The sequence below is a fragment of the Megalobrama amblycephala genome, linkage group LG2 (assembly GCF_018812025.1).
Source record: "Megalobrama amblycephala isolate DHTTF-2021 linkage group LG2, ASM1881202v1, whole genome shotgun sequence".
Lineage (NCBI taxonomy): Eukaryota > Metazoa > Chordata > Actinopteri > Cypriniformes > Xenocyprididae > Megalobrama > Megalobrama amblycephala.
Genome location: NC_063045.1, coordinates 17,264,293 through 17,279,013, shown reverse-complemented (window position 1 = coordinate 17,279,013; position 14,721 = coordinate 17,264,293). Strand labels below are relative to the sequence as shown.

General features: G+C 36.0%; 1 protein-coding gene across 1 annotated transcript in view; it reads left to right on the top strand.

The window, feature by feature from the left end:
• Positions 1 to 14,721, top strand: part of lrp1ba (low density lipoprotein receptor-related protein 1Ba) — a 306,610-nt gene that overhangs the window by 163,488 nt on the left and 128,401 nt on the right. Inside the window, 9 exon segments of the mRNA XM_048163800.1 lie at positions 3,790 to 3,930; positions 5,517 to 5,642; positions 5,764 to 5,895; positions 9,887 to 10,021; positions 10,134 to 10,263; positions 12,258 to 12,384; positions 12,527 to 12,678; positions 12,955 to 13,079; positions 13,593 to 13,964. Coding sequence (XP_048019757.1) covers positions 3,790 to 3,930; positions 5,517 to 5,642; positions 5,764 to 5,895; positions 9,887 to 10,021; positions 10,134 to 10,263; positions 12,258 to 12,384; positions 12,527 to 12,678; positions 12,955 to 13,079; positions 13,593 to 13,964 — 1,440 coding nt within the window.

Genomic DNA, 14,721 nt, shown 5'->3' with positions numbered 1-14,721 from the left:
TAATATTAATGTCTAATTAACCCCGTTTTTTTGCTAGCCGTCCTGGGAGTAATAAAACAAGTATAGAGATAATGAATTATTAATGACTTCTCTTCTATTTTAATTTTCTTTGTCATTGTTGTCTTTATATGGCATAGTCTATTCGTTCTTCCACTTGAAGAACTTCTGGACCTTATTTGAGAAATATTTAATGTGATGAATGAAAATGAGGGGTAAAACTTACTTTACTTTTATGTATGATGAAAGTCGTACAGATTCAGTGGATGAAAAGACATGATTTTATGAAATTTAAATCACAATATAGCTATTTTTTGCAGAAAGATTAATGAAAAGGTATGAAATTAGCCCTTATGATCATGCCATTATAGTGTTGTGAAAAAGTAAGTGCACCGCCATTTGTTTCTTTCTGTATGTGGACTTATTGAAACTAGAACTTTATTTGAACTATATTGATGGCTGAACACCTTATAACTTAACAATTAACAATGAAAATTGGACTTCGGAATCTTTTATTCAACACAAATATCAACAGAATTCAGTGGTCTTATATTCAGTGAAATTCAGTGCACCCTTATATTTAACTTTTTTAGCTCATTTGTACATTGTTTGTTCAACAACTTTTATGTATGATGAAAGTGTCAGTGGACAAAAAGACTTCAGCCTCCATTACACTAGATTTGATGTCATTATAACGCTATACAAATCACAATATAGCTATTTTTGCTGGAAAGTTAATGAAAAAAAAAGGTTAAATAAGCCTGTGCAGTGCTGTGAAAATGTGCACCCCATTAAAAGGTATTTTTTAATGTATGTGGACTTATTGAAACTAGAACTTAATTTGAACCATTTTGATGTCTGAATGCCATAACAGTGACAATTGGAATCTTTCATTCAACAAAAAATACACATAAATATACATAAATTCAATTGTCTTCTGAGGAAAGAGTGCACCCTTATATTTAACTTTTTTAGCTCATTTTCATGATGTTTTCGGTATAATGGTACCATATTATTGACCAAACGGTTTACAGAGCTTTAAATAAAGTGCAGCCTATTTAAAGGGTTAGTTCGCCTGAAAAAGAAAATTCTGTCATTAATTACTCACCCTCATATCGTACTACACCCGTAAGACCTTCGTTCATCTTCGGAACACAAATTAAGATATTTTTTGATGAAATCTGATGGCTCAGTGAGGCTTTTATTGCCAGCAATGTCACTGTCACCTCTCAAGATCCATAACGGTACGAAAAACATATTTAAAACAGTTCATGTGAGTACAGTGGTTCAACCTTAATATAATAAAGCGATGAGAATACTTTTTGAGCACCAAATAAAATAAAAAAATAACGACTTTTCAACATATATCTAGTGTTGGCCGATTTCAAAACACTGCTTCGGAGCTTTTTCGAATCTTTTGTTTCGAATCAGTAGTTCAGAGCGCCAAAGTCACGTGATTTCAACAGTTTGGCAGTTTGATACGCAATCCAAAATCACTGATTTGAAACAAAAGATTCGTAAAGCTCAGAAGCTTCATGAAGCAGTGTTTTGAAATCGGCCATCACTAGATATTGTTGAAAAGTCGTTTTTTTGTTTTGTTTTTTTTTTGGCGCACAAAAAGTATTCTCATCGCTTTATAATATTGGTTATAAATATTATAGGTTGAAAAGGTTGAACCACTGTACTCACATGTACTCATAAATATGTTTTTAGTACCTTTATGGATCTTGAGAGGTGACGGTGACATTGCTGGCAATGGAGGCCTCACTGAGTCAACAGATTTCATCAAAAATATCTTAATTTGTGTTCTGAAGATGAACAAAGGTTTTACGGGTGTAGAACGACATTAGGGTGAGTACTTAATGACAGAATTTTAATTTTTGGGTGAACTAACCCTTTAATGATGTTCTGCTAATTTGCACTTGATTGTAATTTTCGGTGAGAGATATATATACAGATATATATATATATAATCTACAGGTTGACACATTTCCAGCCTTGTTTCATTTGCATCAAATTAAATATGTACCCTAACTCCATTCAGGAACTTTCACCATCACGGAGCATCTAAACGATCTTCCACTGTGCCCTACGTGAAGTATACACTGTTCTCCGTAATTCATTTTCCCTGGGTTTATGTCTGCCAATGGCTGATAGCTTCCGCTCAGGCCGAACGCTAAGAATAGTCCTGCTTGCTTTTGGCGTCTGTATGTAATCCATTCAGGGCTGCCAGGAGACTAAGATGCCGCTGCTCGCACCTATGGGATTCATAAGTGCTGAGAGGGTGGGTAGAACAGAGGTATGGTGGTGTGGTTTGGCACCAAGGGACATCTCCTCCTTCAATTTAAGACACGACTCGCAAGTAATACGGGCAAAGAAGTGTGTAGCTCGTCGTGAGCAGTGCGGGTCACTGGGGAAAGCGATGTTAGGAGACTGCAGCATACTTGCATTCCTTTTTATGATGTGTAATCACAGACGGTGTGTGAACACTGAGTCTTGGATGTTTTTCTCTGTGTTGACCATTTCTTAAAGGCTGAGATGACACGCTATAGGGCTTAGTCCGCAGCAAAGAAATACAGCATGGTTGTGGACACATCAGTAAAGTAGCTCAATTTCATCCTAGTTCAGTTTCAGAGAGGACAAGTATGTATTTATATAATAAATGCCAAGATGTACTACTATTCCATGTGATCATAACCAATTATTTAAACAGCATTTTCTATTTCTTTTATTAAAATGAATGTTTTTTATGACCCCTTATTAACTGAGAGGTCAAAAACATTTATTATTATTAATTGAATGTTTATTTAAGTAATATTTATTTTAATACATTTATTTGAAATATATTAAAGGTGCCCTCGAATGAAAAATTTAATTTATTTTGGCATAGTCAAATAACAAGAGTTCAGTACATGGAAATGACATACAGTGAGTCTCAAACTCCATTGTTTCCTCCTTCTTATATAAATCTCATTTGTTTAAAAGACCTCCGAAGAACAGGCGAATCTCAACATAACACCGACTGTTACGTAACAGTCGGGGTGTACGCCCTCAATATTTGCATATGCCAGCCCATGCAAGCACGAGCTCTGTGGGCGTGGAGCACGAGAATTAAAGGGCCAGTAGCCCTGAATCGGCTCATTTATAATGATGCCCCAAAATAAAAAAATGAATTGAAAAAAATCTATGGGGTATGTTGAGCTGAAACTTCACAGACACATTCAGGGGACACCTTAGACTTATATTACATCTTTTTAAAAAAAGTTCTAGGGCACCTTTAATTATTTATAAATATTTAAATGATAAATAATAATATTTAATAATTAAATAATAATATTTACTAATAAATGCTGTATAATACAATAAAATATAATTGTGGATTATAATTGGATTATATAATTGTATTCTATTATTTTAAAATTAAAATATTCAATAAGAAATTATTTTTTGTTTTTCAAACAGGTTTCCTTTTGTCTTCCATTGGTTTGACAAACAGATAGTCCCGCCCCAAATTCATGCTATTGGTTGAGCCAATGTTATGTTAATCTTAAGTATTTTAAAATTGTAGAAAATTACTCACATGACATTTTAATTAAATTAGGGCAGGCAAAATGCTTATTCAGAAATATTTTTGAAAAACAAAATGGTGACATTTCTTTTATTTTCACATAAATTTTAACTTGAAATATTGTTGTTGAAAAAAAAAGAAAGAAAAAAGTTAATGTGCATGTTTCTTGTTAACTAGAGATTTTAGTGTTTTTCCAAGTGTTCAAAAACATATTTTCTCTCCAGGTGGGAAGTTATGGTGGGCGGACGATGTTCTTGCTCAGCTGGGGATTATTAACAAGAGGGACGGAAAAAACCTGACGGTTCTTCGGAATAAGACCACAGGCGTGGTCCACATCAAAGTGTATGACAAAGACAGTCAAAAAGGTAAAAAGAAACATATCTCTGAATGTTTTGTCTCAAATAAAACCCAAAATTCACAAAAGTGATTAAGATCAAATCTGTTTTTCTTTTAAAGCAAAAAGAAAAACATTTACGTTTGTTCACTCACAAACAGCAACAAGAACCAGCAATATTAAAGGTTCCCACACCTTTTAGTCACTGAATTCCCTTCATTGATTTTTTTAGACATGTTTCTAGAATTTTATGTATGGATAAATAGGGGTGAGCAATATACCAGTAGTCACTATTAACCGGTAGAAATTTGTCAGTTGGTTGAGATTTTGGATTATTGCCTCTATCGCAGTTATGCTCACATGACATTACTGTGCTGGGCCGTCACAAAACGTATTATTTGCATATGTTTTTAAGCACTGTGGTTTTAAAACAAGTGATTTTAAACTGTTGAAGTGCAATATAACTCATTTTGCTATGTGTGCATGCTGTCTGAAAAATTATTTCTGAGTGCTGTCTGCTGTTCTGAGAGACACATGCACATGAAGCCGCTGCTCATAGAGCGTGTGAGTACTGATCAGAGTTCTTTTTGTCACCCACAATTGGGCTTGAACATTTAAATACACATACTTATGTGTCAAAATGACCGTCTTTGCAAGTATCCTCGTAAACACAGTCATTTAAGTCTTAACTGAATCAGTATATTGGATCCGTGCATTCGGTCTTAAAGTGACTGCAGTCTAATATACCTGCTGTCGTCTGTGACATTAATGTTAATCAGACAACAAAAGAGAGACAATCTCTCACTGATCTTGACTGAATCACTTTTGTAACTTTAATAAGAATAAATGTATATTTAATTTACACAGTGAAGACTATGCAGTTAAGTTATACATTTGATTACTTTTCACAATTTATTTCTTATTTCTAGTGTTTGAAGTTTTTCAGGTAGGTCTGTTTTATTTGTCTTTGTTCTATTGTAGTTTGTTTTCCTATATGTTTGTAATTAGTTTCTTTGTTCTTTTATGTTGAACATATTTAAAATGGTGACACGAATTATAAAAGTTCAATGGTATCAAAAAAAAAAAAAAAAAAAAAATCCTTGTCATTTCTACGAGGTGAGGTTGACCATGACTTGGACAGCAGTTACGTTTCTACAGCCATACATCGTCAAAGCTCTTCGCTCTTTATGAATTATGGTGAGGGACATTCATATCACTGACAGGTCTATTAGCAGAGGAGTGCGTGATCCTCTCAACGCTCTATTAGGATTAAAAAAACTGGCAATTAGAGGCTCTTTAAGGTAAATCTTTTTGCTTCCTTCTCAAATCTCCTCATACCAATTAGCTCCCTCATTTATCTCTCTGACACGGACCTCATGGGAACGAAGGCCCGTCTCATTACGCCACTTCAAATGAGCTAACTGGGGTGTTTCTGACAAGGTGTCCGAGGAACAAAGTCAAAGCGCTACCATTTTTTTCTTTTCTTTTTGTGTTTGTGATGTTCCTGAAATTGGTTTAAGAAAGTACACAAGCTAGAAGGTTTTGACAGATTTGCATTAGATACACCTGTTCGCCTTCACGAATGATGAGTGCGTTAATTAGTAATTGTATTCGTAGGTCGAAATCCTTGCATACCGAACAACGGCGGGTGTTCCCAGCTGTGCCTGCCCACCTCTGAATCCACTCGGATGTGTTCTTGTACTACAGGCTACAACCTTCGTCCGGACCGCTCTACCTGTGAAGGTATGGCCATTAGTTCTGACCTAAGCGTACGTATGTAATTAACCTTTGGATCTCAGAGGTATTCATTATTTTTAAGAACAGGGTTCATTTGATTTTTTTTTTCCGGTTGACTCTTTGGTAGGTCTTCAGTCTTTCCTGATGTACTCCGTTAATGAAGGTATAAGAGGACTGTCTCTTGATCCCAGTGATAACTCAGAAGTTTTGATGCCGCTAACTGGCACTCTGTTCGCTGTGGGTCTAGACTATCATGCCGGTAAGTACACTTTTATCTGTATTCTTTGATTCTAAAAGAAAAAAAAATCTAAGAGGAGAAAAAAATAATTTTAATTAAATTATCATTAATTAAAATGATTAATTATTATATTTATTATTTTATATTATTATTTAATGGATGAATAATTAAATCACTAAGAAAAATATATCTTAATACTGATATATATATATATATATATATATATATATAGTGTCAGAGTTGTTTTAGTATTATGAATAAATACTATAATATATAATTTGAATTAGTTTTCATTTTTCATTTTTATTTTATCTAATTTTGTTTTTATTTCAGCTTTATTTCAATTACATGAGTTGTTACAAAAACAAAGGAAATGCAATTTAATACGTTTTACTGATAAACATTTTTCAACTTAACCTTTGACCCTTACTCATTCTATACACCTGTACTACAATTTAATATAATAGAATTTAAATCTAAATTATGTTTGAATATATATATATATATATATATATATATATATATATATATATATATATATATATATATATATATATATATATATATATATATTCAAACATAATTTAGATTTAAATTCTATTATATTAAATTGTAGTATATATATATATATATATATATATATATAAACATTTTTGATAGCAAAATAAAGTAAACTGTGACATATTAAACCCAAAAATTATTCATACAGTGAACTACCAGTAAAATTCATAAAAATTTTGAACCAAAAATTCGGGATCATTAATATGTATGCCCCCAATATTTGCATATGCCAGCCCATGTTCAAGGCATTAGACAAGGGCAGACAGTATTAACGTCTGGAGCAGCACAGCTGAATCATCAGACTAGGTAAGCAAGCAAGAACAATAGCGAAAAATGGGAGATGGAGCGATAATAACTGACATGATCCATGATATCATGATATTTTTTTGTGATATTTGTGAATTATCTTTCTAAATGTTTCGTTAGCATGTTGCTAATGTACTGTTAAACGTGGTTAAAGTTACCATTGTTTCTTACTGTATTCACAGAGACAAGAGAGTCTTCGCTATTTTCATTTTTAAACACTTGCAGTCTGTATAATTCATAAACACAACTTCATTCTTTATAAATCTCTCCAACAGTGTAGCATTAGCCCGTTAGCCACAGAGCACCATCAAACTCATTCAGAATCAAATGTAAACATCCAAATAAATACTATACTCACATGATCCGACGCATGCATGCATCATGCATGATGAACATTTTGTAAAGATTCATTTGAGGGTTATATTAGCTGTGTGAACTTTGTTTATGCACTGTATTATAGTTGAGAGCTCGGGGGCGGGGAGTGCGAGATTTAAAGGGGCCGCAGCCTGAATCGGTGCATAGTTAATGATGCCCCAAAATAGGCAGTTAAAAAAATTAATTAAAAAAAATATTTGGGTAATATATTACCATATTACCATATTTGGTATTTTGAGCTGAAACTTCACAGACACATTTAGGGGACACCTTAGACCGGAGGTCGGCAACCCGCGGCTCTAGAGCCGCATGCGGCTCTTTAGCGCCCCCCTAGTGGCTCCCTGGAGCTTTTTAAAAAATGTATGAAAATGGAAAAAATATATTTTTTTGTTTTCATATGGTTTCTGTAGGAGGACAAACATGACACAAACATTCTTAACGTTTTCCAATGCTGTAAAAATGTGTATACTAAATATTAAATTTCAACATTTCTGTCAACGAAGATTTGCGTCATAGCCATCGACGTCACTTTCCCGCTGAAAGCGCGCTCCCTCAGCTGGACTGATTGGCAAAAGAACCTGCTGCATGACTGGCTTTAATAGAGGAAACTGCGAAAACGCGAGTAAAACAAACGAATTACACTAAAGGTTGGACTCGAAAGTGTTTCTTACAACTTGTCAAATAAACCTAATCCATGGATATTGACATGTAGCCAGGAGTCGTGTTTCCTGACATTTATATGTGCCTGATTTGACGCCGGGGAAATACATAAAGCAAATCTGCCTGTGAATAACTACAATATAGGTAGGTTTAAATCCGCATAATCACTTATATCAATGTTATATCGTCATATTGCCCATCCCTAAAACATATAGTTTTATAGTATAGTTTTTGTCAGTGTTTATTTTAAAACACACAATTATGCAGAATATAAGATGGAAAATATTTAATAGATGATTTGTCAACATAATATATAACAATACAATATATATGGAATGATTTTACCTCAAAATCCAACAATTTGACACAAAATGATAACTGCAAATCCTTGTTTCTCTGCTGGAGTCCAGCTGTTTCTGTGAATTGCACCGATCCATTTGCTTCTTTTTTCTGTAGCTTTCAGCAGTTTTTAAATATATACCACGGGAATACCTCATTATGTATTTGTAGCCTACTTAGTCATTTTGATAGGCAAATATATAACTAATATACACTTACAGCCTGTGTTGCCTTCATATAAGGCTTATATAAGGCTTTTAATTTTTTGCGGCTCCAGACAGATTTGTTTTTTGTTTTTTTGGTCCAATATGGCTCTTTGAACATTTTGGGTTGCCGACCCCTGCCTTAGACTTATATTACATCTTGTGAAAGAACGTTCTAGGGCACCTTTAAACTATAGTGAATAAACTGTATTAATGAATGAAATGTTATATATATACTTTATATTGTTTACCTCATTAAAAAGTTTTTACCCTCAATGAACAGTTTAAAAAATATTTTAAATAATGAAAACTCAGGTACTACTGGCTACAATTATGTATAATTGTTTGATTCTTCTAAAATGAGCTGTTATTGTTCTTTCAAGCAATTAGGCATTGCAATGCCATGTGTACAACGATATATCACCCCTTGACATGGGGAAAAACATTCATTTGCAGGGAATCTGCCAGTAATTCGGACAGATTTATCTAGTGCAGTAATTGGACAGCTGTCTGCGCACTGAAACAGAAATGCCACTCTTCGCATCAGCGACAGACATTTCGCAGCTCTCCATTTGCATGATAGAGCAAATATTGGCATTGTATTGCATGTCTATATATTTTTTTTTCATTGTGAGATGAGGTGAAGGGTGGCAACAGGCTGTTATGACAGATGGAAGATAATCGAAACAGATTAGCTGGACAGATGAGGCGATGTCTCATAACCATGCGAATGGGCTTCCATTGGAGTTTTTGTCAAAAGGGATACAGTATAATGTACATTTTCGAGTGGGTGAGGAGCTGGTGATGCACAAAGCTCCAGATAATGCTGTGCGGCCAAGTCAAAGCAATTTTCATGAAAGCATTTTGAAGGGAACCGACCATGGAAGCCAGGACGGTCACGAGTACTTTGCACTTTTTTTGCCTCTGTTGTTTTGGAGAAGAGATGGTTTTGAATTAGATCAAAAGGGCAAAGACATTTCAACCAGTAATAGCCAGACCTGTTTTTGTAGATAAAGCTTGGCATGTATATGTGGGTCTTCAAAAACATCATTTTTGGTGCCTTGTTTACTCCAAATTGGCTATCACTTCAAGAATGTGCACAGTCCTAAACTGCTGTGACATAAAAGGCAAAAAAAAGAAACATATAAATCCATTTCATTTTTATGAAAGCATTTTATTTTAAGAAATAAGTGTTGCTTGCATTTTTTGTTTAGAATATATTGTTTATTATAGTGACTTAAATCTAAAATCATAAAAAACACATTTTAGTTACTTACTAAATTAATGTTAACTGAAATAACTATGCCCTTGCACAGCTACTTTTTGAATGGACAACATTAGTGAGATGACAGGGAAGGTATCTGAATGTCAACATTAGCATGCAAAATTAAGTATACAGTATCAACCGATTCAGATAAACTTAATATCTGTCAATAACCGATACGGAACCGATATATTGTGCATTTCTAAATAAATAGCGCCCCATTATAAGGTAGTCATGTAACTTAATAGCAGGAGGCTAAATAGTCTATGTTAACTAGTAAAACATTTGAATTATGGGTTTTTAGGAAATGACACATTGTACTGGACAGACATGGGCTCCAACAAAATCTCTAGATCCAGTCGAGATCAGACCTGGAGAGAGGACATCGTCACAAGCGGTCTTGGACGCGTTGAAGGTCTTGCAGTGGACTGGATTGCAGGTGCGTCCGTTTCTCTTCTTTTAGCACTTCTATGCTTTTCCAAATAGCCTTGATGTTGTCAGGCTTATTGTTTCTCTATTGGTTCAGGGTCTTTGTTGCTTTGCATCCAAAGGTAATATTTACTGGACGGACCATGGCTTAAATCTCATCGAGGTTGCTCGATTGAACGGTATGTACCGTGCTGTGGTGATATCTGATGGACTTGATCAACCCAGAGCAATTGCGGTACACCCGGTGAAAGGGTATGTATTTCACTGTGGTTTATTTTCCTCTACTGCCAAGCTTCAATTTCACCCAAGTGTGGTAACAGCATTTAAACAAATGACCTATGATCGTCTAGAGAACAGTTAGCTTGTGCAATTAGCACCTCAAAGCTTGTTAACTGCAGATGTACGTCCTCCTTAAAAGCCTTATAATTTCCTTTGCATCTATTCTAAAATGAGAGGGCCATCATAATCTTGACCTCCTGTTTGTAATGAGTTATCTCATTAAATACAGCTTTGTAGCTTATTCAGATCCCATAATATCATGTGGCTTCATCTATTTTGGGGTGCAAAAACTTTGTTTGTAGAAATAATTAGACTTCGATTTAAAACTCTTGCAGTTTTAAAATCAATATGGAATCGGAAGTGACTTTATTTCCAAATTATTGGTCTTGTGAAATATTCATTGGTGCATGTTATTCCAAAGAACAATTTGTCCTTATAATCTGTCATCAAAATAATTTTCTTTTTCTGATGTCACCAAGGACTCAATTTTTCAACTTCTACCCTTCGAAGTTTGTCATATGGAGACAACTTTTAGGCCCGGTTTCACAGACAGGGCTTAGACTAAGCCAGGATTCGGCCTTAGTTCAATTAGGGCATTTAAGTAGTTTTTATAAATGTTCACTAGACAAAACAATGGCACTGACATATTTTAAGATCTGTCAGTACAAGTTACTTTCAGTTAAAACAGCTCAAATGTGCATTTTAGTTTAGGACTAGCTTAAGCCTTGTCTGTGAAACTGGGGGATAATGATCTACTCAGTGCCTGAAAGATAAATCAAGTCATGCTCTACATTATGGGCCAGATTTACTAAACGGGGCAAATTAGTGTGAGAGAGCAATTCCACAAATGTGCCGATGGGAGTGGCAAGTTTTGCGTGTCAGCAGTAGATGGATTAAAGATTAAAGAACACAGACGCAGTCAGAATCATTTACATAATGACCAACACACTCTAATAAGAGCAGCGCAAATTAGCGTTGGGACGCAAATAGGCAGAGCTGATGCTCTCATCAGGTGCGGGTCGACACAGGTGCAACTTGTTACAAGTAATCTGACAAACACGTACACATATAGGCCTAAAATCGTTTGCCAAGCCATGTTGGCCTGTATTTATATATATAGGCTAACATGGCTTGGCAAACAATATGTTCGGATAACATCTTCCACTGGCATTCCAAAGAAATTAACATGAGTGTAAAATATGTGCTCCCTTCTGCCACGCGCTCTCTGTGCCATGCAGCCATGTCGCAAAATGAGTTAAGACATGTTTTTTTGGGCATTAAATAATGGCGCAAATACCAGACAATTGACGAGCACAAAGATTAGTAAATCACATTGTGTGTTTCATTTAAATACTCTCCTCCCATAAATTTTTGCGTCTGAAGGGAAACTCCTACAAATGCATATGTAATAAGCTCAGCCATAAAAACCCAGCCCATGCCTTTTCAGCGCTAATTTTGCACTGTGTGTCTTCCCAAGTAAATCCCGACAGTAGTTTTTTAACGCCAAAAGAGGTTAGTAAATCTGGCCCTTTGTCTCCTTCACACTTTCAGAAAAAAAAAAAAAAATCAAAAATTGTACATTTAAAAGGGTACAAGAGCTTGTCACTGGGTCAGTACCCTTAAAGGGACACATTTGTACCTTATTTACCTCTTAAAGGTTCATAGTAGTACCTTAGGGGTACATTTTACTCCTCTAAGGTGCAAATATGCACATTTTATGATAGATAAAGTACAAAGTTGCAAAAAAAAAAAAATGACCATGTACTATCTGATTTCACCTAGAAATGGACTGTGAATGATAGGAAACTATAAAAACCCCTTCCTAATTAGGATTTCTGAACTTCTCAGAGGGAATTGATCACAGCATTATCCTTGTTTTCATTGTAACTAAAGATATATCTTGGAGTTCAAGCTGTGCAAAGGTCAAAGAAGACTACTCAATCTTATTTTCCTTTTAATTCATGCAGGTTTCTCTTCTGGACAGAGTGGGGCCAGAGTCCTACCATCTCCAGGTCACGTCTCGATGGTTCGGAGCAATCCGTGCTTGTCAGCACTGGACTAGCAAGGCCCAATGGCGTCTCCATAGACTACCAGGTCTGCTTCCCCTACTTGGCTTGCAGGCTGCAGTCCATGTTGATTTCATGGCTTAACTAGCAGTTTTATGGCACTGAGAACATGTAACCCTTCATTTTTAATACAACAGATGCATGAAGTTTGTCTTCCAACTGTGCTGTAGGAAAATAAATTATACTGGTGTGACGCCCGCAACAACAAGATTGAAAGAATCAACCTTGAGCGGGGTGAGCAGAGGGAGATTGTGTTCTCATCGACTGGGGTGGATATGTTTTCCATAGCAGTCTTTGGGGCTTACCTCTTCTGGTCTGACAGGTAATTTATTTTTCCATGAATGTTACAGTCTCTACAAATGGCCCAAGAAAGCAGATATTGTCCCACTTTCCCTACAAGGTCACAAAGCTAGTGCAAGAAGACACATTTGATTATTTTAAAATCTCCCGCAGTTCAATGTCATTCCAAGGATGGGTTACCTCACCTTCTGTTAGACCAGCTGTGTACTGTATTTTAATCAGATCTTTGGTTTTAATTAGTCGAGGGCCATTGATTAGCAAGTGTCATACTTTTGGTCTTGTGCCCCTGTGACGGTAGAGCCCACGCCAATGGATCCATCCGCCGTGCTTCCAAGAAAGATGCCGTGGACGTGGTGACTATCAGGAGCGGCTTGGGCGTCAGTCTGAAAGATGTGAAGGTCTTTAACCAGGATCGGGAGAAAGGTTGAGGTTTCACTTAATTTTCCTGTTCTTTGACCATTGCACCAATGCACACAAGTACATTCATAAGTTTATCCTAGACAAAGCAGGGTGTCCATTTCAATCCCGCTCCAGGAAGGCCACCTAGCTCCAACCTTTTCCAACACACCTACCTGGAATTTTCTAGCAAACCTGAAGATTAGCTGCTTTAGGGGTGTTTAATGATGAATAGAGCTAAACTCAATAGGAAAGTGGCCCTCCATGAGTGGAACTGCACACTCCTGCTTATAAATGAAAACCTGCTGACTGACAAACATGATCAATTAGACTTTCTGTCAATAACAGTTCACCAAACATAAAATCCTAATGCTGTACTAAACCTGTGCGAAATTTTTGAGTAAACTATTATTTGAACGTGTCTCATATTACCTTTGAATTTTGTTTGCATGCTGAAGCAGTTTGAAGCTATTGTTAGGCGATATCATTGATTTAGACACTTCGTAGGGAGCCTGATCTCTGATTTTCCGACTTACCCAGGTACGAACGCTTGCAGCAGAGCGAACGGAGGATGCCAGCAACTTTGTTTTTACTTGGGGAATAACCGAAAAACCTGTGCTTGTGCCCATGGATATCTCGCTCAGGATGGACTCAGGTGCAACAGGTACGAGGGTTACCTGCTCTACTCCGAGAGGACCGTCTTGAGGAGTATTCATCTCTCGGATGAGAATAACCTCAACTCCCCCATCAGGGCGTATGAGAACCCGACTTATTTTAAGAACATTATAGCTTTGGCATTTGATCATCGGCAGAAAACGCACGGAACAAATCGGATTTTCTTCAGTGATGTTCATTATGGGAATATACAAGTCATCAATGACGACTGGACAGGTCAACGCGTCATTGCTGAGAGTAAGTAATTGTGTCTAATTGCATTTATGTGTTATTTAGTTGCATATGTCTTTATCAGTTGTGCTTCTTGAAACGAATTGTTTTTTAGTTCTTTTGTCTGCTGACAATGTTTGATGTAACTTAAATGTTGTTTAGAAAACTAGTTACTAGTGCGAATGAATGATTTTCAGACATCCTTGACTTTTTAGTTTTTATCATGTATGTGAGGTTGATGTATTTTAAATGCATTGGATGTTGGTTGAATGAATACAGTTGTTTGTCAACTTTTGGATATTTTTCCAGATCCCTTCTATTTAAACATCCAGCCTGATACTGTCCATAATACTTTCGTAACACATTTATTTTATTTGCAATGCAGCTCATATTTGTAGAAGCATCACGGCCAATTAACTGTGGTGAAATGTAAATAAATTATCCGTACAGGGTACAGCCAATTACTCTGATAAAGCAGCAGCCCAGTAGCCGGCATTGAAATTCATACCTCATGTGATTTATCAGGCCCTAACCTTGTCAACATTAACACACGTCTCATTTAATCAGTATGCCATTAACCTGCAGAGCTGTCAGTTTACAGCTGTCGTGCTGAACGATAGCTTGCCTTAGAGGAATTGAGATATTTGTCAAACGAGGCCGTGGATTGTTAGACCTGACCCTAGACGCTAAGCTTTATGCTTTGTCATGGATTTATGCTGATATATTGCAGACATGTATGTTGGCGTTCGGCTGATAAACAGCTTCTCTCTACATACTCTTGTTT